This window comes from Scyliorhinus canicula, chromosome 7, assembly GCF_902713615.1.
Source record: "Scyliorhinus canicula chromosome 7, sScyCan1.1, whole genome shotgun sequence".
In the NCBI taxonomy this organism is placed as follows: domain Eukaryota; kingdom Metazoa; phylum Chordata; class Chondrichthyes; order Carcharhiniformes; family Scyliorhinidae; genus Scyliorhinus; species Scyliorhinus canicula.
Window position 1 is genome coordinate 30,789,213 of NC_052152.1, and position 21,466 is coordinate 30,810,678.

Below are 21,466 nucleotides of genomic sequence, written 5' to 3' on the forward strand. Positions count from 1 at the left end.
CACTTCTCGAAGGTAGTTACCCGACTGCTTAGAGATTTGTCCCGGCCGTAAATAAACGAATATTTGTTACTGACGTGTTCGAGTGTTTTACTTCTGGACTGACGATCAGATACGTGAAAGCGCAATTCACATTTGGTGGCCCGTACGGGGATCTCCAGAGGGGTCTGCGCAACTAACCGGCGTAATCGACTGAGCTCGTTCAAAGTAGAGGACGAATTTGGCCCCCAACGTGAGTAAAAATTTGTTTTCCACCTTGGTATTCGCCTACTACCAGTTTGATCGTTGCTCAGCCTTGCCGTTGGTTTGTCGAGAAGCCTCTGCGAGATCCAGGTCAGTCCAGCGAACCCGTTTTAAAGAGGGTAAGTGAGTGAACCCTGTGGTTATCGTCTCTAGGGGCAGCCTGGGACTGCCGCCGTGATTCCAGGCAGCGTTCGCTGGAGTTACGGGCGGGGTTGCCAGGACTGCTGGGGGCAGCCTGAGGAGCCGCCGTGATTCCAGGCAGCGTTCGCTGGAGTTACGGGCGGGGTTCTCAGGATTGCTAGGGGACGGTTAACGGGCTGTGGGCAGCCTGGGACTGCCGCCGTGATTCCAGGCAGCGTTCGCTGGAGTTACGGGCGGGGTTGCCAGGACTGCTAGAGGCAGCCTGAGGAGCCGCCGTGATTCCAGGCAGCGTTCGCTGGAGTTACGGGCGGGGTTCTCAGGATTGCTAGGGGACGGTTAACGGGCTGTGGGCTCTGGACGGGACTGCCGCCGTGATTCCAGGCAGCGTTCTCTGGAAGTTACGGGCGGGGTTCTCGGAGCCTATCCCCCGGTGTAACCCATACCTTCACTGAAGAATTTTACCTACTTACCCCTTAATAGCATTGGTGTCCTGGGTCCTGTGTTATTAAGGAAGTAAAGTAAGCTAATAACCACTTAAAATCTGGTCTTCTTGAGTTGAATTAGCTGTTTAAACTCAGCTGCTTTCCTTGTCTTTCTCCAGCAGGCTGTGTCTCTCTCTCTCTCTCTCTCTCTCTCTCCTGTTGCTGTTGCAGAGTGCTGGTGCTTCTGCTCCCTGGGTTTATATTCTCTTTTGAAGAGTTATTAAGTTTTAACGACTGTATTGTATATGGGCTTGTTTCACTTTGATAGTTTAAAAGTATCTTTGATGTAAACATCTTACTACAACTAATTATTCATTTCAGGCATATCGTCTCCTCTCAGATCTGATTTTAAAAAATGCTTTTGTTTCAATAGTTAACTTTTATTTCTGTGGTTTCAAATCGTTTAATTTTCCAATTGTCCCCAGTTCATAACTTTGCCTTTGATTTTGACTTAAATGTTGTTTCTCGTAGCCAGGTCATCTCCAATTTTCTTTTAATTAACTTGATGTTTGTAGAATTTTACCCCTTAAATTGACACTAAATTCGACTGCGCATCTTCCATTCTTTCCAGCTGTTTACTAAGAGAGTTTATTTCAGTTAAGGTGTGAAACTTTGCTCTTAGCTGTATGCTAAAATTTAACTTGGTTGTGACTTGAAAGACTTGCCTGTTTTAAACATTCATCACTTAATGCAATTGAAACTCTCATCCATGCTTTTTCAGATGCTTTCTGAGATAGTTACATTCCATGAAGGTGTGAGCCATTGTTTTAGCTTACCACATGAAGCCTGTGTGTCTGCTGAGGCCTGCTTGTGAGCAAGTATCTGCATTTTATAACCCTGCTCTTTGCAGCTGCTATTAACCTTTTGTGGGATCTTTCCCTGTACCCTCTCAAACCAGATATTGCCAGACTTTCATGTTTCAAATGACACATTTTTCTGTATTATCAAGAACCCACCGCAAAGAAATTAATTGCCTTGTGGAGGGAATACTGTCAGTTAATGAAAGATGCATCTAAACTGGCTAGCTGGCAGGCAAATGCCTCAAAATTGGGTATTGGCCTCACAAAAAGGGGAATTGTTAAAACAGTAGAGGTCTTAAAAAGGGAATGTAAAGAATATAAGAAACGTAAGAATGCTACTCCTCCCCCCGGCGCCGGTCAGCAATGCGAAGCAAGGTTGGGGGGAGGGGGACGATTAGGATGAGGAACATCTGTTCAATTGCGGGGGACGTCAGAAGCCTCCACAGCCCCCACAGCCACCTCCGCCACCGCCCCTGGAATGTGATCAGTATTATGAGTAACTCAGTATGTTCAGAACTACATTGGTCTCAGAATAAACAGATAAAGGATTTGTGCTGGGCAGTTTCGAAACTGCTGCGTTGAAATTGACACTGCATGGCTCCGCAGGGTCCTAGTGCCCGCTGATCACAAACAGTCACTAGCAGAACCACACAGCCTGCAATCGGCTGCTAATATTACCCTCCAACAAGATATCACTGTCTATAGTTCCCATTCTGTTACGGCCCTTTTGGGACAGCTACAGACTCAGCATCTCATGATGGCTCGTCAGAACAAATATGAGATTGCTCTCCTTAATAACCCAAAGGTCCAGTTTGCCTACTGCACCACTATCAACCCTGCTAACTTTTTGACGCATCCTCCCACAGACATGCGCGACCCAACTCATGACTGTCTGCAACTGTTGCAGGAAGTCTCCTCGGTTCGAGACGACCTCTCCGATATACCCATCCCGAGTGCAGATTGTTCCTTTTTCACCGATGGAAGTTCTTCCGTCGGCGAAAGGGGGGATAGACAATCTGGCTATGCAATCATCAATCAAGACGGTGACGTAGTAGAAGCAGCAGCATTTGAAGTTCCCTTTTCTGCCCAACAGGCAGAATTGTTTGCGTTAATACGAGCATGCATATTGGCACAGGGGAGGAAGGTTAATATTTATACAGATTCCCGATACGCCTTCGGGGTAGTACATGATTTCGGGCAATTATGGAAAAACAGAGGATTTCTAACCTCCGCTGGTACACCCATCTCACACCAGCAGTTAGTAACCCAGTTATTGCAGGCCCTTATGCTCCCAGACAAGATAGCGGTGATAAAATGCGCAGCGCATACAAAAGGCACAGGACTGGTGGAAACGGGCAACAGGAGAGCGGACGAGAAGGCAAAAGAAATTTCTAAATCTGGCAAACTAATGGTGCCTGGAATGATGAGGCAGACTAAAACCCCCCCGGAAAAGTCTCCCTCTGAAAAACCTATGCCAACCATTGCTGACATAACCCAAATGCAGGAGGACGCTCCTGCAACTGCTGTAAATATGTGGAAAAACTTAGGATGTATATATGATATCGAAAATAAGCTGTGGGTCACCCCGGTAGGACAAACATGTATGACCGATGCATTAGCAGCCTGGGTGACCGAATGTGTACACTTTGCAACTCACTGTGGAGCTCGTGCCACAGGGGACATATTGTTAAAAAGCTGGTGGCACCCACGACTGCAAGAAATGGCCCAACAAATTAGCAGTCGGTGCCTAATCTGTCAACAGCACAACCCCGGTAAGGCCGTCCCCTGTGATCCTGGCACAACCCCCTTACCTGAGGGTCCATTTGAGACCCTGCAAATGGATTACATTGAGTTGGAAAGGTGTCAATGCTATAAATATGTGTTAGTCATTGTGGACACTTTTAGCAAATGGATCGAGGCCTACCCGACTACGGATAACAAGGCCTCGACAGTAGTTAAGGTGTTAATGCGAGAAATTGTTCCGCGATTTGGAATTCCAGCCCGGCTGAGCTCTGACAATGGTCCCCACTTCATAGGTCAGATCAATAAGGAATTCTGTGCTCTGCTAGGAATAAAGCAACAGTTTCATTGTGCCTACAGACCACAAGCCGCTGGAGTGGTGGAAAGGGCTAATCAGACTCTAAAGACTAAACTCGCTAAACTACAAGCAGACACTGGGGCCACTTGGCTCAAACTCCTGCCTTTAGCACTCTTCCAGCTACGTGCCACTCCCGCAGGAAAAACTCGCCTAAGCCCAGCGGAAATACTATATGGCAGACCCTTTCGAACGCCTTGGGACAGCAGTGTTCCACGGAATGTTCAATTCCATTACATGACTACCGAGATGGCTAATTATATATTAACACTAACTAGAATTTTGAAAGGATTACACTCCCGAGTTCGTGCCACCCAGGAAGAAGTCCCATCCATTACTCATGACGTCTCCATCAACCCTGGGGATTATGTCCTAATTCGAAATTGGACACGTAAAGGTTTGGAACCTCGATGGGAGGGTCCCCTACAGGTTCTACTCACTACCCCCACTGCAGTAAAAGTGGAGGGCCGGAACGCATGGGTACATATGCACCATTGTAAGTTAATTAAGTATCCATGATGTTCTAAACTTTTCCTTTAAGTCCTAGGAACACGAGTACCAGGATGAAGTCCCTCTTCACCGTCACAATACTCGCCACCCTGCTCTCTTTCGCTGCATCCGGAAGAAGGAGATGCCCGTATGGAAGCCGACGTCCACCCCTGTGCCGAGAAGGAACCCCACGATGTGGAACAACGACAGATCTCCGATGGATCACCACGGCTATCAAAACCTGCCCAACCACCGTTCATCCCAACGACCAGAAGCCCCGATTCCAGACTACGTACATGGTTCTGATCTACGATCGCCGCACATGCCGGTGGAACCACCGGTGCATTGATAAGGACAGGGTACAAATTTTACCATCAAGGACTACTCACCCCTACTCGCCTTCCAGAAGGAAGCGGGCAACGCACCATGTAACGGCAAATTCTTTTCTGTTTATGTCCTATGTCTATGCTAAGAAAGTGGGTGTCTCCTCTTGCTGGGTATGTACACAGGTCCCGACCCATGCCCATGGAGGCGTTCCCTTGATATCTGTTCCTTTCTCGATCGAACAGACGGCTGAATGGGTTATATTCCAGAACAGGACAGTAACTAGTCACTCTGCCTTACCAACCAGGGCCTCCAGGTCCTCCTCTGTAAACCACAGGGAAGCAGCCCAAGAATGGCTGAGTGCCGGCTACCCTTTGCGGGATTTCTTTGGTTGGCGACAGCCATCTTACTCAGCAGATCGCACACCCCCGTTCTTCAATATCCAGAACCCCCAGACCGGAACGGTCTGCTTACTCCGGGAAGTACGAACTCCTGGAACATATGTGTTAGGAACCAGTTCATGTAAGTACACTTTTGGTCTTACTGACTGGAAAGGCCACGCCATCATCAATAACATTATCAACCACACAGGGGGCCCTGATTGGACCCAAATATGGACCTCCTCGATGGTAACTAGCCTCACCTCCTATAATGGCACCTACTTCATTTGTGGCCATAAGGCTTACCCCTGGCTCCCCACTGACTGGGCAGGGTCGTGCTACTTGGGTTTCGTTGTTCCGGGTACTACACACTATGCCCAGCTCGAACATCATCCCCACTTTCGAACCCAGAGGTCAGTACCACCGTGGGAGGTGATGACTTCCCTCTTATGGCCCCACATAGGCGCCATCTGGTCCCTCAAGAAGTACGCGCTCCTCCGCGACCTATTGGAACAGGTTGCAAATGACACCGCGGAGGGATTTAGTGAACTCAGTGCAGAGTTGGTAGCCGTACGAACGGTAGCCCTACAGAATCGCATGGCCCTGGATTATTTACTAGCCAAAGAAGGGGGGACCTGTGCTATCATAGGGACCGAATGTTGCACTTACATTCCAGACAGTTCAGAGAATATCACGCGTCTGGTAACCCATATCAGAGATGGAGTACAGCGCTTGCGACTCGCCGGTCAGGCTGACTGGTGGAGCTGGATGTGGTCCAATTCTTGGGCCACTTACCTATTCCATGGGCTCATTATCTTCGTTACCATCTGTTTGTTGCTCTGTATCATAGCTACTGGTGTGAAATGCCTATGCAACCGTTTGGGTGCCACTGCATTACCACAGATGCTTCAGAGATCCGCCCTAGACGAAAAAGAAACACTGGTTCCACCTACCCCTGACCTATATGAGGAAGTGGCATCCTGCCGGAGCCTAGTAGAGGAGGAGTACCTCCGCCTCGCTCTCATTTCCATCTAAAGTATCCTGAGTGTTATGTGATCAAGGAATGATCAAAGGGGGGAATGTAGAAGTGGATTTCATTTGGAACTTCGCTGATAGGGTTAATATAACAGTACTGAAAAGCTCTGTGAAAGAGATGTCAACAGGTCAAGGGAGGAAATAAAGGGAGTGTGTTCTGACCTTATCTGTAAAAGCAAAGATGTCAGAAGGTTATGGGATGGAATATAGGGAGTGTGGCATTGGTACTAATTAATGTTCTGACCGTATCTGTAAAAGCAGAGAGGTCAAAAAGGCAAAGAATGGAATGAATGGTAACCGTTACTTTATTGCAGAGATAACATAATTGAGCTCGTTTGACCAGTTGGAACAAATAAACATTGAAATGTTTATTGGAAGGGCCTTGAAATGAGTTGAGCCATATGGCCATGGGATACAAAAACCTTTGTATTAATATTGATAGTGACTTGTGCTAATGATTATGTCAAAAATAACCTCCCGACCTCGAAGAATAATTCCATATATGTACATGTTCTGGATCCTTGCCAAATCATAGGTGTATCTAGGAATTTAAAGTGACCACCCCTAAGCTGTGATTGTATAAAGATACCGTCCATATTTTGGACTTTGGCACTTCTCGAAGGTAGTTACCCGACTGCTTAGAGATTTGTCCCGGCCGTAAATAAACGAATATTCGTTACTGACGTGTTCGAGTGTTTTACTTCTGGACTGACGATCAGATACGTGAAAGCGCAATTCACAACTCCACTAGGTTCTCTATCTCCCTCCTGTATTCTGATTTGTCGTTGTTCGAGATCCAACCTACTATGGTCGTATGGTCAGCAAACTTGTAGATGGAATTGAAGCCAAATTTTGCCACACAGTCGTGTGTGTGTAGGAAGCATAGTAGGGGGCTAAGTACGCAGCCTTACAGGGACCCGGTATTGAGGACTATCGTGGATGAGATGTTGTTTATTCTTACTGATTGTGGTCTATGGATCAGAAAGTCAAGACTCCAGTTGCAGAGTAAGGAGCCAGGTCCTAGGTTTTGGAGCTTTGATATGAGTTTCTCTGGGATTACGGTGTTCAAGGCGGAGTGTAGTCAATAAATAGGAGTCTGATGTCAGAGTCCTTGTTGTCGAGATGCGTGTAGGGCCAGGGAGATGGCATCTGCTGTGGACCGGTTGCGGCGGTATGCGAATTGCAGCGGACCTCTGCATTCTGTGAGTATGGAGTTGATGTGCCTCATGCCCAACCTCTTGAAGCACTTCATTACGATCAATATCAGGGCCACCGATGGTAGTCGTTGAGGCACGTTACCTGGTTCTTCTTTGGCACCGGTATGATGGTGGTCTTCTTGAAGCAGGTGGGGACCTCGGAATGGAATAGGGAGGGGTTGAAGATGTCCGCAAACACTTCTGCCAGCTGGTCCGCGCAGAATCTGAGTGCACGACCAAGGACCCCTTCCGGATCCATCGCCTTCTATGAGTTCACTTTCAGGAAGACTGATCTGACTTCGGAATCTGTGATGGTGGGTATGGGTATGTCCGGGGTTGCTGAGGCAGGCTGTTTCATGGTTTCCTGCTCGAACCGACATGTAGTTCATCGGTGAGGGGTGTGCTGCTGCCAGAGATTCTGCTCAGCTTCGCTTTGTAGCCTGTTATGCTATTTAGGCCTTGCCACAACTGACGAAAGTATGCAACGCTAACTTATGACTCTAGCTTGGTCTGATATTGTCTCTTGGCAACCCGGATTACTTTGCGGAGGTCTTACCTGGATTTCTTGTATAGGTCAGGGTCGCCTGACTTGAACGCCTCAGATCTGGCCTTCAGCCAGGGCAGTGTCGGTGGTATTGGTCATGTACCGTTCATGAAGCCGGACAAAATGGTTTGTTTCTGTGGGGACTGCAAGTTAACAGTGAAAACGGCAATGGGGATCTCTCCGCAAAACTCGCAGAGGGCACGTGTTTACGAAGCTCAACATGAGCATGAGTCTATTTGTATCCTGCCTCTTGCAAGTATGTCAACATCAACAAACACCAGGGCCTATACGAGTATACACAACTGTCTTTCTGAGTGTCCTCCTTCCACCTGCGTTTTTTTTCAGCGGATGATAGAGGGCATCCTGAGAAGGCTCTCGCGTGTAGCTGTTTATTTAGATGATGTGCTGGTCATGGGTACCTCTGAACAAGAGCCCTTGGATAACCTGGAGGCTGTGTTGAAACGATTTGCTGAAGCTGGTGTCCGCCTATAGACCCAAGTGCGTGTTTAATGCGAAGGTAGCCTACCTCGACTTTCGTGGATTGTGAAGATCTCCACCCCATCACGGAGAAGTTGCACGCTATTCAGCAGGCTCCCATCCCAAAGAATGCCTCGGAGCTTCGACCATTCCTCGATTTTTATAATTATTATGGGAAGTTCCTTTCGAACATGGCTACCATGTTGACTCCAGAGCACCTTCTTTGGAAAAAGGATCATATATCGACTTGGGGCTGGCCAAAGGAAGCAGCTTTTCGTGGGTAAAAGGACAGTTGTCGTCTTCTGGGTTACTCACCCATTACGATCTCGCCAAGCCCTTGCTCAACACATGGGATGCATAGTCCTATGGTATTGGGTCCGTTGTGTCCCACAGAAAGGGGGACGGAAGGAAACAGCCGATAGCTTTCGCCTCCCGTACGTTGGCTGCAGAGGAAAAAAGTATTCACAGACACAGAAGGAAGGCCTGGCAGTGACGTTCGCTGTCAAACACTTTCACCATTATGTCTACGGCCACCATTTTAGGCTCATTTTGGATCATAAACCTTTACTTGGGACTATTCCAAGAGGATAAAGCGATTCTGCCCATTGTTTCTGACGACGTCCAGCGCTGGGTCTTATTACTCACCGTTACAAGTATTCTTTTGAGCATAGACCGGGTACTCAAATTGCAAATGCAGGTGCTCTGAGCCGGTCAGAGGATTTGGAACAACTCTGGCTTTGGGCCTGCCGCCTCGTCCTCTGTTTAGCTCCGCCCCCACTGCTCCAACCGGCGTGCGTGCTGGGCCCCGGCGCCTCAGTTCCAGCCGCCCGACACCCACGCCGGTTTTCAAACCGGCCCTGCTTGACACCCGGGACGGTCCCAAAGGCCGACAACAATCGTTGGGGGGAGCGGGTGGAGGCGGCTTCGTGCAGGGGCTCCAGCTTGGCAGCCCTGGTCACGGCTCCTCTACCGCTGCCGCCGGCCAGGTATTACACCAGCCCGGTAGTGGTGGCGACCCTGCGGATATGGGGCCAGTGGAGGAGGCATGTAGGGGAGATGGGGGCGTCGGTTTGGGCGCCAATCTGCGACAACCATCGGTTTGCCCCCGGGAGTATGGATGGGGGGTTTAGAGTATGGCGGCAGGCTGGGGTGGGAAGGGTGGGCGATATGTTCCTGGAAGGGAGCTTTGCGAGTTTGAGGAGCTTGGAGGAGAAATTTGGGCTGGTAAGGGGAAATGATTTTAGGTACCTACAGTTGCGGGACTTTGTTCGTAGACAGGTCCCATCTTTCCCTCGCCTCCCGCCAATGGGAATCCAAGACAGAATAGTCTCTAGGGGGGAGGAAAGGGAGGGTAGAGTCTCTGATATTTATACGGTGCTCATGAGGGAGGAAGGGTCCCAGACGGAGGAACTGAAACTTAAATGGGAGGAGGAGCTAGGCGGGGAAATGGAGGACGGGCTGTGGGCAGTGGCCCTGAGTAGGGTAAATTCGACCGTGACATGTGCCAGGCTCGGGCTGATTCAATTTAAGGTCGTTCACCGGGCCCACATGATGGTGGCTCGGATGAGCAAATTCTTTGGGATAGTGGACAAATGCGCTAGGTGCGCAGGAGGACCAGCGAACCACGTTCACATGTTTTGGGCATGCCCTAAGCTTAGGGGGTACTGGGAGGGATTTGCGGGCGTCATGTCCCGGGTGCTAAAAACAAGGGTGGCGATGGGTCCAGAGGTGGCAATTTTTGGGGTTTCGGAAGACCCGGGAGTCTAGGGGGAGAAAGAGGCCGATGTTTTGGCCTTTGCTTCCCTGATAGCCCGGCGACGAATACTTTTGGCGTGGAGGGACTCAAAGCCCCCGAAGACTGAGTTGTGGCTTGCGGACATGTCGCGTTTCCTGGGTATGGAAAAAATTAAGTTCGCCTTGAGGGGATCTGTACAGGGGTTCGCCCGGAGGTGGCAACCATTTATTGACTTCTTTGCGGGAGAGTGAGCGTCAGCAGGGGGTGGGGGTAGAGTAGAGTAGAGTAGGAGGGATAAAATGGCGGGTAGTACCGGTGGGAGAGGAGCGGGCTTGTGCAGTATGTTACGATTGAAGTATTGAAAGTACGTGGATGTTTGCACATTTTTGCCTTTTTTGCTTTCTTTCTGTTGATGTCTGTAACTCCCAAAAGCACCACAAATAGTGGCCATTGGCGGGGGCTCCTCTTGATGCGGCCGACCCGCTCGTAAACACCACCGGAAGTCCTATTTGTCGGTTTCTTAATCATACATTTTCATTTATCTTAAATGTAACCCTTTATTCTCCAAAATAAGGTTATAATTAAAATATGAACATAAACTATGGCACTAGAACTATGGCACTTGATTGTGATAACCAACATGTCATGCATGTTCCAGATTTAATTTATTGATGTCTCAAGACAGTAATGCAATATAATCAGAACCAAGTCTGAAAACATTGTGTGAGTGAGTTGTTCCCTACCTTTCGAAGTAGTTTGATATTGTCCAGCCAGAGTGTCTTAAGTCTAGGGACAAAAGAATACTGTGTTTCCATGAAGAATCTGTTCAATAAATCAGGACACACTTTGAGGATGTTCACCACCAAGTCAGCCACCAGTGCATCTTCTGTAGCTGTTTTTAAACCCAGCAGAAATCTCAGCAGCACAATGTTTCCTCCCCTGCATGTGCAATCACAGTTCACAATCAAAAAAAAATAATCAAAAAATATTTTTAGATCTGCATTAATGAACACGAGTGAGTTCAAGAAAAATGTACAAATTACAACAATACATGAAGCAGCTCATGTTAACGATCACTTTCTGCAGAATAACATATATCCCCTAAAATCTGAGAAGTCAAGTAAAGATGTGTTACTTCCCATGGATAAGCACTTGGTGAAAAGCAAGGCGAGGCCAAATGGAAATACCCTGCTTTAGAAGCTAAACCTCCATGAACCCAAGTGCCATCACAAAAAAGCTACTCGTCTCAATCACTCCCAGAGGTTTCACATTCTCACCATTTTCTGGGTGAAGAGATTTCTTCTGAATTCCCTATTTTATTTATTGGTGTCTGTCTTATACTGATGACCTCTAATTTTGCCCTTCTCCACAAATCAAAACCTTTTTTTTGTGCCTGCCTTTCAGAGGCTTTCACAATTTTTAAGGTCACCCTACAGCTTTCTCTTTTGAAAAGAGACCAAGGGCACAATTCATCCAAAAAATTATGAAGTGTCTTCGTGGGCGGGTTTAGCAGGATGTTTTCCACCAGCTTTTTGAGTTAGACCGACTGGTATTCACCCACATTAAGTCATTTATTTGGGGCTTGGGGAGTTTCTCACTGGTCAATCCCATGCTTCAAATTTTTCACTGCAATGGGGAACTAAACCTGACAGGCTCTTCAGAGATCAAGGCACTGTTTTGAAAGGGCGCCCCAATCTAAAAGTGAGGTTGAGGATCCCCTCACATCCACCATCCATGGACAATGCGACCCTCCTGCAGAGATGGTCAAAACCTCCAACTCTTGACCTACCTCGAGAGCCCCCTCTTTCAATCCTCCCCCCCAACCTTCATGACGCCCTATCGTACCCCCCTTTCATTGGCATGCCCCCCCCCCCCTTGTCAGTGCCAACCTGGCACCCAGAGAACCTGGCAGTGCCAACCTAGAATTGCCAGAGTGCCCAGGTGCCAGCCAGGGGTAGCACAGTGGTTGGCACTTGTTCCCGGATTCCACATGACTTATATTATTGAAGACCTTTTCGAAATCTAGATAAATTTATATCTACTGCATTACATTCGCCAACCTTTGCTGTTAACCCCTTGTTACTAAGATGAATTATAAAGACTGTTTTCTTCCCTAAAGGATATTAGTGACCAGATTGGACTTTGCAATAATGGTTTCAAGCTCATCATTAGCCTTTTAATTCCAGATATTTATTGAATTCAAGTTTCACCCTCTGCCGTGGTTGGATTCAGACCCAGGTCAATAGAGGTCTCTGGATTACTAGTCCAGTGACAATACCACTATGCCATCACCTCCCCACAATATTAATATAACATACAAAGTGGCTTTGTCACAAAGCTGCCATTACAGCAAGATTCTTACCTTTTAGCTGTGCCCAGCCTAGAATCATAGAAATTGATGCCATGTTTTAATGAGCAGCAGAGATCCATCAAGAAACTGTGTACAAGTTCTCGCACCAAGTCTCGCCCAGCCATGATGGAATTTTGGGCACCCTGTCCAGATTTAAGAAAGATTCAAATGCTCAATTTTACAGTACCAATATTATAGAGCTAGAGCCAACATGCCTGCCTCAACATCAGCAAAAGAAGCTCATTCCATTTACTGACGTTGCATGTCAAAACAGCCCTACCCTGGACTACCCCAGAGAGAGGGAAGCTTGACGCTGATAAACTCCAGGAACGGTTTAATTTCAGTGATTGCTGAGAAAGGAGTGGCGTCAGACATGGCAGTAACAAGTCATAGGTCAAGTCAAGCATGTTGATCCTATAACAAAGAAATCAAACCACAAGATTTTTTTTTAAAAAAAGAGACACACCTGGTCATTATTTATATCGACATCAACAACTCCATTCCAGTGATACAATGAAGCAATGCGGTTCAAAACAGCTGCATTGAAAAATCGAACCTTCTGTGTTTTACTTATGGTTTTATTTTGGACAACCTAGAAGACAGAAACAATAAGAAAGTATTTTTAAAAATCTGATACATAAAATCTTTAAATCGAGAACTTCAGGTTAAAGGTGACATGATTAAATAAAAAGAAATTGCAGGGCCACAGTTTTTCCACACATAGCCATTTGCTCCTCCAGTTAACGTGCACAAAACAGTCAATCTGAATGAAAACCTGGTTACTGTTTGCAGCGAATTTCCACTTGTGGTAGCAACAGTGAAAAACATACACAACAATCGTGGCCGAACCGTAATGATTGAAAATGTGATGGGTAAATGACTCTGGAACACAATGCAGTGCGGTTTACACAGCAGCATTGGTAGAAACCGATCTTAAATGTACGGAGATCAGATTTGAAATTTGTTTTATTGTGTTTGCATAAAATGTTTGATTTGGGCACCTGACATACAATATGTACATATACAATTCATAAACATTAATACTGCACTGTATTATTACATTTCACGTGCTGGTTTATTCAACCCTTTTCTTAATTACAAACAAAAGGCTCAGATTTTCAGTTAGTGATGAAATGGTGGTGTTCCCCACTAACTGTACAAAAGGATCTGTACTTTGCTGGTTTGCGGGCCGCGGTGAAGACTTTTAACTGCAGCAAGGCCTAAATTCAGGGTAAACAGTAAGGTTTTCCAGTGTGGCACAATGTCGGCAAAGCCATGCCACCTTGTGACGTAAAGTCTTGAAGATACACCCTTGTGGTCAGTCTTCAGCTCAATATCGGGGATCTTATTGAAACTTGCAGGATACTGAGGCTTAGTGTGGACATGGAGAGGATGTTTCCACTAGTAGGAGAGACTAGAACCCGAGGGCACAGCCTCAGACTGAAGGGACGATACTTTAAAACTGAGATGAGGAGGAATTTCTTCAGCCAGAGGGTGGTGAATCTGTGGAACTCTTTGGGGAAGAAGGCTGTGGAGGCCAAATCACTGAGTGTCTGTAAGACACATATAGATAGGATCTTGATTAATAAGGGGATCAGGGGTTATTTGGCACAAGGCTTTTAATAATTTTAACATCTTTATAAGTCTTTAAAAGGCCGCTGGGATCTGTCCCGTGGATATTGATACTCCTCACACCCACTAGTTTGTCTTCCCCAGCTCCTTCCCTGCCCTGACTGTCACACACCCAGCTCCTCTCCCCCACGCAGGCTTCCCCAGTTCCTCAGTCTTGCTAATATTAGAAACAGCATTTGATGGAAGGGGAAAATGCACGGGAGGTTTTACTATGCTTTGGACCTGCCACTATTGAGAAAGGAAAATCCAGGCCACTAACATACAATTTCCTGTCATTTTTGCCTTAAATCTATCATAGTGAAGGGAATTATTTAATTTAGTACCACACTGCAGCTATAATATTTAAGGTGCAAACCTTTGTTGATAGTGAAACGGAAATTGTAACAATAGTGTGAATTTTTGTGAGTTGATGATCTGATTAGTAAAATACTTTTTCCTACTTTTAACAATGGCAGCAAAAACAAGTTAGACACCAGCAAAGCAACACTGATAACTTTCTGCTGATAATGCATTATGTACAAAAGCTTTTCTAAATTGAGGATCAGGATTCCCAGATGTCCATTGAAGATTTGAGATGAAACATAAGCAAATTAGAAGTTCAATATCCAGGCTGACAAACCTTAGTTTTTAAAGCTGACAAAAGTAAATTTATGACAGAAATCCGATCTTCTTTTAGTCCAGAAGTGAAAATATCTGTAATGAATCCTTTAAAAAAAAATGAACAAATTAGATTAATGCGAATTTGAACTAGTAACTATTTGATTACTGTTACAACTTTTCTTGTCTTCATTTTATGGTTGCTACTCGACATTACTGTTCTGAACTTTCTTCCTTATCCTTCTCAAGCTCCAAAGATACAGGTCGCGATTCTCCACGCCTCACGCCGGGTGGGAGAATCGCGGGAGGGCCCCCCGACAAATTTCATGCCCCCCGGCGCCCCCCGCGATTCCTCCCCCTGCGATTCTGAAAGATTTCACAACTATTGAACTTCAGTCCTTTCCTGTTTACAATTTCCAAACTGGTCATCTCGTATTGATTTACCTTATCTCTCCTCTCCTTCAACCTTGACAATATCCAACACTAAAATCTTCACCATACAGTTCCCAACAATAACAAAAATGTATTCATTCAAACTGCCTGGATACTATTTTGATAGTTTTTAATGCAGAAATATATATATATATATATATATATATAAAACAGAATAATTTCACTGATTGACAAGACTAAAAATACCTTTAAACTCCAGGATTTGGCTAATAGTGTTGTGGTCACCAGCAATCAGAAATGAAACTATGAACTGGATATAAGCCACGCGTACATCAGTCCTCCCCTAAGGAAAACAAACACAGTCTTTAAGAATACTAATTCTAAAGATATTTTCTTTACAGAGGTATGGATATCTACATGGTCAGTTTTACTACAATGAAAAATATGAGTTATTTAACATTTTTTTTACCTAAAGACAACACACCAACAATGCACTGAGTACCAAAGGTGCTGGACTCTGCAAACATACCAGCCAAAAGACTTTCCTCAGTTGCCAAGCAATTGCCGCTTTCAGGAGAAACAACAATCAACACACAACCACAATGAGCACTATGTTCAGTAGCTGGATAAGATCTTAAAAATAATAATAATAATAATAAGCGCTTATTGTCACAAGTAGGCTTCAATGAAGTTACTATGAAAAGCCCCTAGTCGCCACATTCCGGCACCTGTGCGGGGAGGCTGGTACGGGAAATGAACCTGCGCTGCTGCCTTGGTCTGCATTACAAGCCAGCTGTTTCGCCCACTGTGCTAAACATAAGCACCTCCACATATGTGTACCGGTAATGAGGACATAATGAATGAGTATTTACAATACCGAGATTTAATAATAATAATCTTCAATGTCACAAGTAGGCTTACATTAACACTGCAATGAAATTACTGTGAAAATCCCCTAGTCACCAGGTGTTTGGGGTACACTTGAGGGAGAATTCAGAATGTCCAATTCACCTATCAAGCACATCTTTCGGGACTTATAGGAAGAGATCGTATCACCAGGAGGAATCCCACGCAGACACAAGGAGAACATGCAGACTCCACACAGAAAGTGACCCAAGCAGGCATTGAACCCGGGATGCGGGCGCTGTGAAGCAACAGTACTAACCAGTGATACCGTGCCACCCCTTTGTATTATGTGGTACTAAGACATCCACAGTACTTATCACATTTACATTGGTGTCCTACACAATAGATATTTTGACAGGATTATTGCACCAACATTGCATTGTTTTATCATTGTGTAGTAACAGAAAGTATTTATGTACATTATTATCTATTTTTAAATGAAGCAATGCCACTTCTAGTCAATTTAAATCATCTTGTTTGTTTATAACCGACAGCAACATCTATTGGGCTTCTGAGGAGAGCGTTTTTTTAAAGAGACTGTTCTTGCTTGGTTTGGTTTTAAGCCATTCGGTACCTCGTTCATTGTCCATGCGTGAGTATATGTTAATCGGTTATTCAAACATAAGAGAGCATCATCAGTTCTGAGCATGGGTTCTGCCATCCCTCTTTCCACATGAACACACATTTCAGCAGTGCTACAAGTTATTTAGGAGCAGGTTGCTCTGTCATCTCCTCCAATGCCCCTACGACTCCTTCTGCTGATGTCTACTGACAGTGCTTCATCCAGATAGGGACTGGAAAACCATTAAAATATCAAGAAGATATTTTAATTCTGAGACTGTGAGTTTACCACAGCTTGTTATGTATCAACACCAATAGCTTGTGCACCTGCACAATGAAGATAGTTCAATCCAATATTAACATAATAACCAAGGGTGGCACGGTGGCGCAGTAGTTAGCACTACTGCCTCACGGCACCGAGGTCCCGGGTTCGATCTCGGCCCCGGGTCACTGTCCGTGTGGAGTTTGCACATTCTCCCCGTGTCTGCGTGGGTCTCACCCCCACAGCCCAAAGATGTGCAGGGTAGGTGGACTGGCCACTCTAAATTTCCCCTTAATTAGAAAAATAAAAAAAACCCAGAATAACCACATCCATCTCGTTTGTTTTGGAACAGACAAGGCAAATAAAAGACCTGCCTGTAAAATTATGGGATGTGGGTGTTGCTGGATGGGCCAGCATTTATTGCCCATCCCTAATTGTCACTGAACTGAGCTGGGCCATTTCAGAGGGCATTTTAAGAGTCACAAGATTGCAGATTTCCTTCCCCAAAGGAAATTAGTGTACCAGATGACAAGTGACAATGGTTTCATGGTCATTATTAAACTTTTAATTCCAGATTTTTATTGAATTTAAATTTTCGACCACAAGAAATAGGAAGAGGGTAGGCCACTTGGTCCCTCCAACCTGCTCTGCCATGCGATAGGATCATGGCTGATCTGACATTCGTCACATCCACTTTCCTTGCCCTTTCCACGTCACCCTGGGTTCCCTTCATTTTAATTTTAACATCGGCCATGATGAGATTCGAACCCAGGACCCCGGACATTCACTTGGGTATCTAGATTACTAGTCCAGTGACAATGCAACTAGGCCACCAACTCCATATAAACTTCATTTAGAACTACCGCTAAACCATTACAGAATAAAGCACTTACCATTTTATCTCTCCTTTTCAATAAGCCTGACAGCATTTTGTTGGTGAAATCAAATTGGCTCAAGAAATCCCGGGCAGCATCTGGACCTTGGCTCACCATTGCCGTCATTAAGCCCAAGCACACTCGGCTGTACCTATTGCAAAAAAAAATCAAATTAAAAACAAGAAAACATGTTTTATGACAAATACATTGTGATAGAACATAGAACATACAGTGCAGAAGGAGGCCATTCGGCCCAGCGAGTCTGCACCGACCCCCTTTAGCCCTCACTTCCACCCTATCCCCGCAATCCAATAACCCCACTTACCTTTTTTGGTCACTAAGGGCAATTTAGCATGGCCAATCCACCTAACCTGCACATCATTGGACTGTGGGAGGAAACCGGAGCACCCAGGAGGAAACCCACGCAGATACGGGGACAACGTGCAGACTCCGCACAGTGACCCAGCAGGGAATAGAACCTGGGACCCTGGTGCTGTGAAGCCACAGTGCTATCCACTTGTGCTTCCCTCAATGGGGTTGATTGACTGGGTTTATTTTACATGGAATTATATTGCTATCAAATTCTAAATTTCAAAACACCGCGAGGCTAGTGCAGTTTAGTGTTGTGCCAATATTTACTCACGTGAATATTCTAAATTTATCAAATGAAACTGCTGTCAACATTGCCATCATCAAAAACAGACCTGTAACCACGCGACTTCAACATAATGTTTTCCAGCTCAAAACATGCTCTCAGTCACAAACTAATTGTAGAATGTTAAATAATGTATCATGGTGTCGTAGTTTTTCACAGTTTAGGCAAAGAGAATGTTGAAATTCTACACACAACAATGGCCCAGTTTCTCCGGTCACCAGAGAGGGTGCATCTGACATTGACTGCGATTTAATCTTCTGAACTTTACGCCTTCCAATGCTGGCTTCAGCAGCAATGCAGGGATGAGGAGAGTTGGCTGGTCAATTGTCAAGCAGATTTCCAGCGCAGCCACACCCCCTCTTCTTGACGTGAACTGAAGACACCCTCCTTAAAGTCTGCCTTCAGTTCACTTACTTACACTGGTTTTAAATGGACCTGTCAACCTCACGACACAGCCTCACCCCACTGACAATGCTAATGCCTCACACCTCCCTGACAATGCTCAAACTGTACCCACTCATCCCACAACAGTTCACTCCCTCCCTGTGGATGTTGTGCTTCAGGGCTTTGATGACAACGTGAAAGAGATCCTGCAAACAGTCCTTTCACTGATGACATGGTGGTTGCAGCATTGTCCAGTAGTGTTCCCTCGGAAATGTTTGGAACTGACACCTTCAGACACCATGACAACTTCTAAATCCTGCCTGGGATTTGAAATCATCTTTAGTTTGTGAATCCTGATTGCAAATTCCACAATGTTTGCTGGGACATTGAATGAGCCACGAATAATTACAGCAACCCTTCCTGAACAAGCTGTCATTCAGCATTGATTTTACTTGGACCATTACACGGTTCTGGGTATAGCATCCTGCTTCGATAAGACCTAATTTACCTTTCTCTAAATGAGGACTGCCTGGCCCATGTACTTAATCTGGTCCGAGCCAAACTGGGACCCATTGCTTCTTCAAGGTACCTGATTTTAAAATTCCGTTGCTACATTTTGAATATTCCTTACAGTGCTCAACGCCTTTCCTCACCCCACAAAAATGCTCAAGCACCCCTGCCTGCCAAAACAGGAGTCGGGGATTCCATGAGTCAGGAGAGGGGGTCTTTAACTATCGGGTGGGGGGCTGGTGAGCTTTGATGTGGGTTCTGGAGTACTTTGACACTCCAGCCTGTTTATTTTAAATTTACGTTAGCTTAATATCTGCTATTTAAAATGCTAAATAAATCTGTGTAAAAACCAGGTAAGCGTAGCACAACAGCCCACGTTTCTGTGGTTCTGCCTATCTGATCGCAATCCGCAAGGTAAAACTGGTAATCGCAGGTTAAATGGCAGGACAGTGGTTAGCACTGTTGCTTCACAGCTCCAGGGTCCCAGGTTCGATTCCAGGCTTGGGTCACTGTCTGTGTGGAGTCTGCACGTTCTCCCTGTGTCTGCGTGGGTTTCCTCCGGGTGCTCCGGCTTCCTCCCACAAGTCCCGAAAGAAGAGTTGTTGGGTGAATTGAGCATTCTGAATTCTCCCTCTGTGAACCCGAACAGGCGTCGGAATGTGGTGACTAGGGGCTTTTCACAATAACTTCATTGCAGTGCTAATGTAAGTCTACTTGCGACAATAACAATTATTATTATTAAATACCACAGATACACATACATCTGTGTTTCCTTAGGGTTCTGCGGCAGCACCTCAGCAAAGTAAGTTGAGTCGGAAGCCTCGCCCCCTTTCAGAATATTTGGGCCACTAATCTTGCCTGAACTTTCTTGCCTGAACTAAGTTTTGGGAGCGGCCACAGCAAAGAACTATAAATGTTGCCATTATTAGTATGTCAGGATACTCTGCAATACTGACCTGTGACTTGCTGAGTAGAGTGCTGTATATATGAACTTCATGTAATTATGCAGCAACGTCTTCACTATGTTCATTCCCACTGCACTAAAATGTGTAAGGTCACTGGCAGTCCTCAGCAAAATGGCCTCCAAGGCTTGGAAAATCAGAACCATCTGAAGAACAAAGCAAATAGAGAAAGATTTTACCATGATTATTTCTCATTCAAGTTCCTCAATGGCAACTGGTCAGGATATTATGGTTAATTGCCAAACTAGTGCATCCCCATGGCTCTGGTGCAGCAAGTTGGGTGAATTACAGTTTTATGATGAGCAGAAGATGATTTATTCTGTTGCTGCATTGAAGCTAGCCTGCCCTTCAAAGTCAGACTGCATTGTTGAAGGGAACTTGCCAGTTGACAGGTATCTGTAAGTTTTCAACTACATACCAGAAGAAACCAACATGAAATTATCATTTTTTTTTCCACGCGCTGGGTACTTTGAAATAGGAGATGAGAAATATGTTGGGCAGCAGATTTACATTACCAGTTAATAGATGTGTTCTCCCCGACACAGTGTGGACACCAAACACAGATTGGCTGGTTGCTTTGTGAAAAAACTTCATTCAGTCCACAAATGTGACCCCAAGCTTCCGGTTACCTGCCATTTTAACTCTCCATCCCACTCCCACTATGATTTCTCTGGCCTTGGCATCCAACACCGTTCTAATCAAATTCAACTAAAGTCCAGGTAACAGCACCTCATCTCTTTATAGGACACATCACAGACTTCGAGAATGATCACGGAGTCCAACCTTTCCAGATCATAACGAGCAGCTGTTTGCATTGTTTCTGCCGGTGCCATTTACACCTCATGTGGATCTATCTTTTCTTTATTTCCTTGTCCCAATACCATCTGCTTTTGCCTTGCTTCATCATCTGTTTTATCATTTAATGTTCCCTTTGATTTATTCCACCCCTCACTCGATTCATGTGATCCCTTCTTTGGGCTGTCAAGTATGGCAACCCCCCAAACTAGGGAGGATGTCTCCATTTGGCAGGCATCCTCGGGGGGGGGGGGTGTCATTCTGCCATCAACAAAATGCCGATGGCACGGTGAAATGGCCCTTAATTATGGCAATCAGTTGCTGCCTCCTTTGATTAGGCAGACTCGTAACATCCAGTCCCAATGCTGGGAAAATGCCCTGGCGTCAAGACTGTCGGGGAACCAATCTGACGGGGTCTCCGTGATTTTACCACCCCCTAGCCCAGTGTTCTTCAAAGTCAGGGGCGCGACCCGCGGGCGGGTGTTGGGAGGGTCGCGGAGCCCTTGTCCGCGGCGCTCCTGATCGCGCAAATCCCCGTGCAGCAGCTGGCTTTTCATAACTCCGGCTGCAAGCCGCCACAAATATGTTAAAAAAAAAATCGGCTGCATTGCGCACGATGATGGGCCACGCATGAGCAGTGCGGTCG

General features: G+C 45.8%; 1 protein-coding gene across 1 annotated transcript in view; it reads right to left on the reverse strand.

Moving 5' to 3' along the window:
• The window catches only part of urb1 (URB1 ribosome biogenesis homolog), a 112,955-nt gene that overhangs the window by 86,401 nt on the left and 5,088 nt on the right, over positions 1 to 21,466 (reverse strand). The window contains exons 3-9 of the mRNA XM_038801679.1: positions 20,020 to 20,171; positions 17,533 to 17,665; positions 15,157 to 15,253; positions 14,540 to 14,625; positions 12,755 to 12,880; positions 12,301 to 12,431; positions 10,682 to 10,877 (exon numbers count right to left, since the gene is read on the reverse strand). Of these exons, the coding sequence (XP_038657607.1) occupies positions 10,682 to 10,877; positions 12,301 to 12,431; positions 12,755 to 12,880; positions 14,540 to 14,625; positions 15,157 to 15,253; positions 17,533 to 17,665; positions 20,020 to 20,171 (921 nt within the window). The remainder of the gene's footprint in view (positions 1 to 10,681; positions 10,878 to 12,300; positions 12,432 to 12,754; positions 12,881 to 14,539; positions 14,626 to 15,156; positions 15,254 to 17,532; positions 17,666 to 20,019; positions 20,172 to 21,466) is intronic.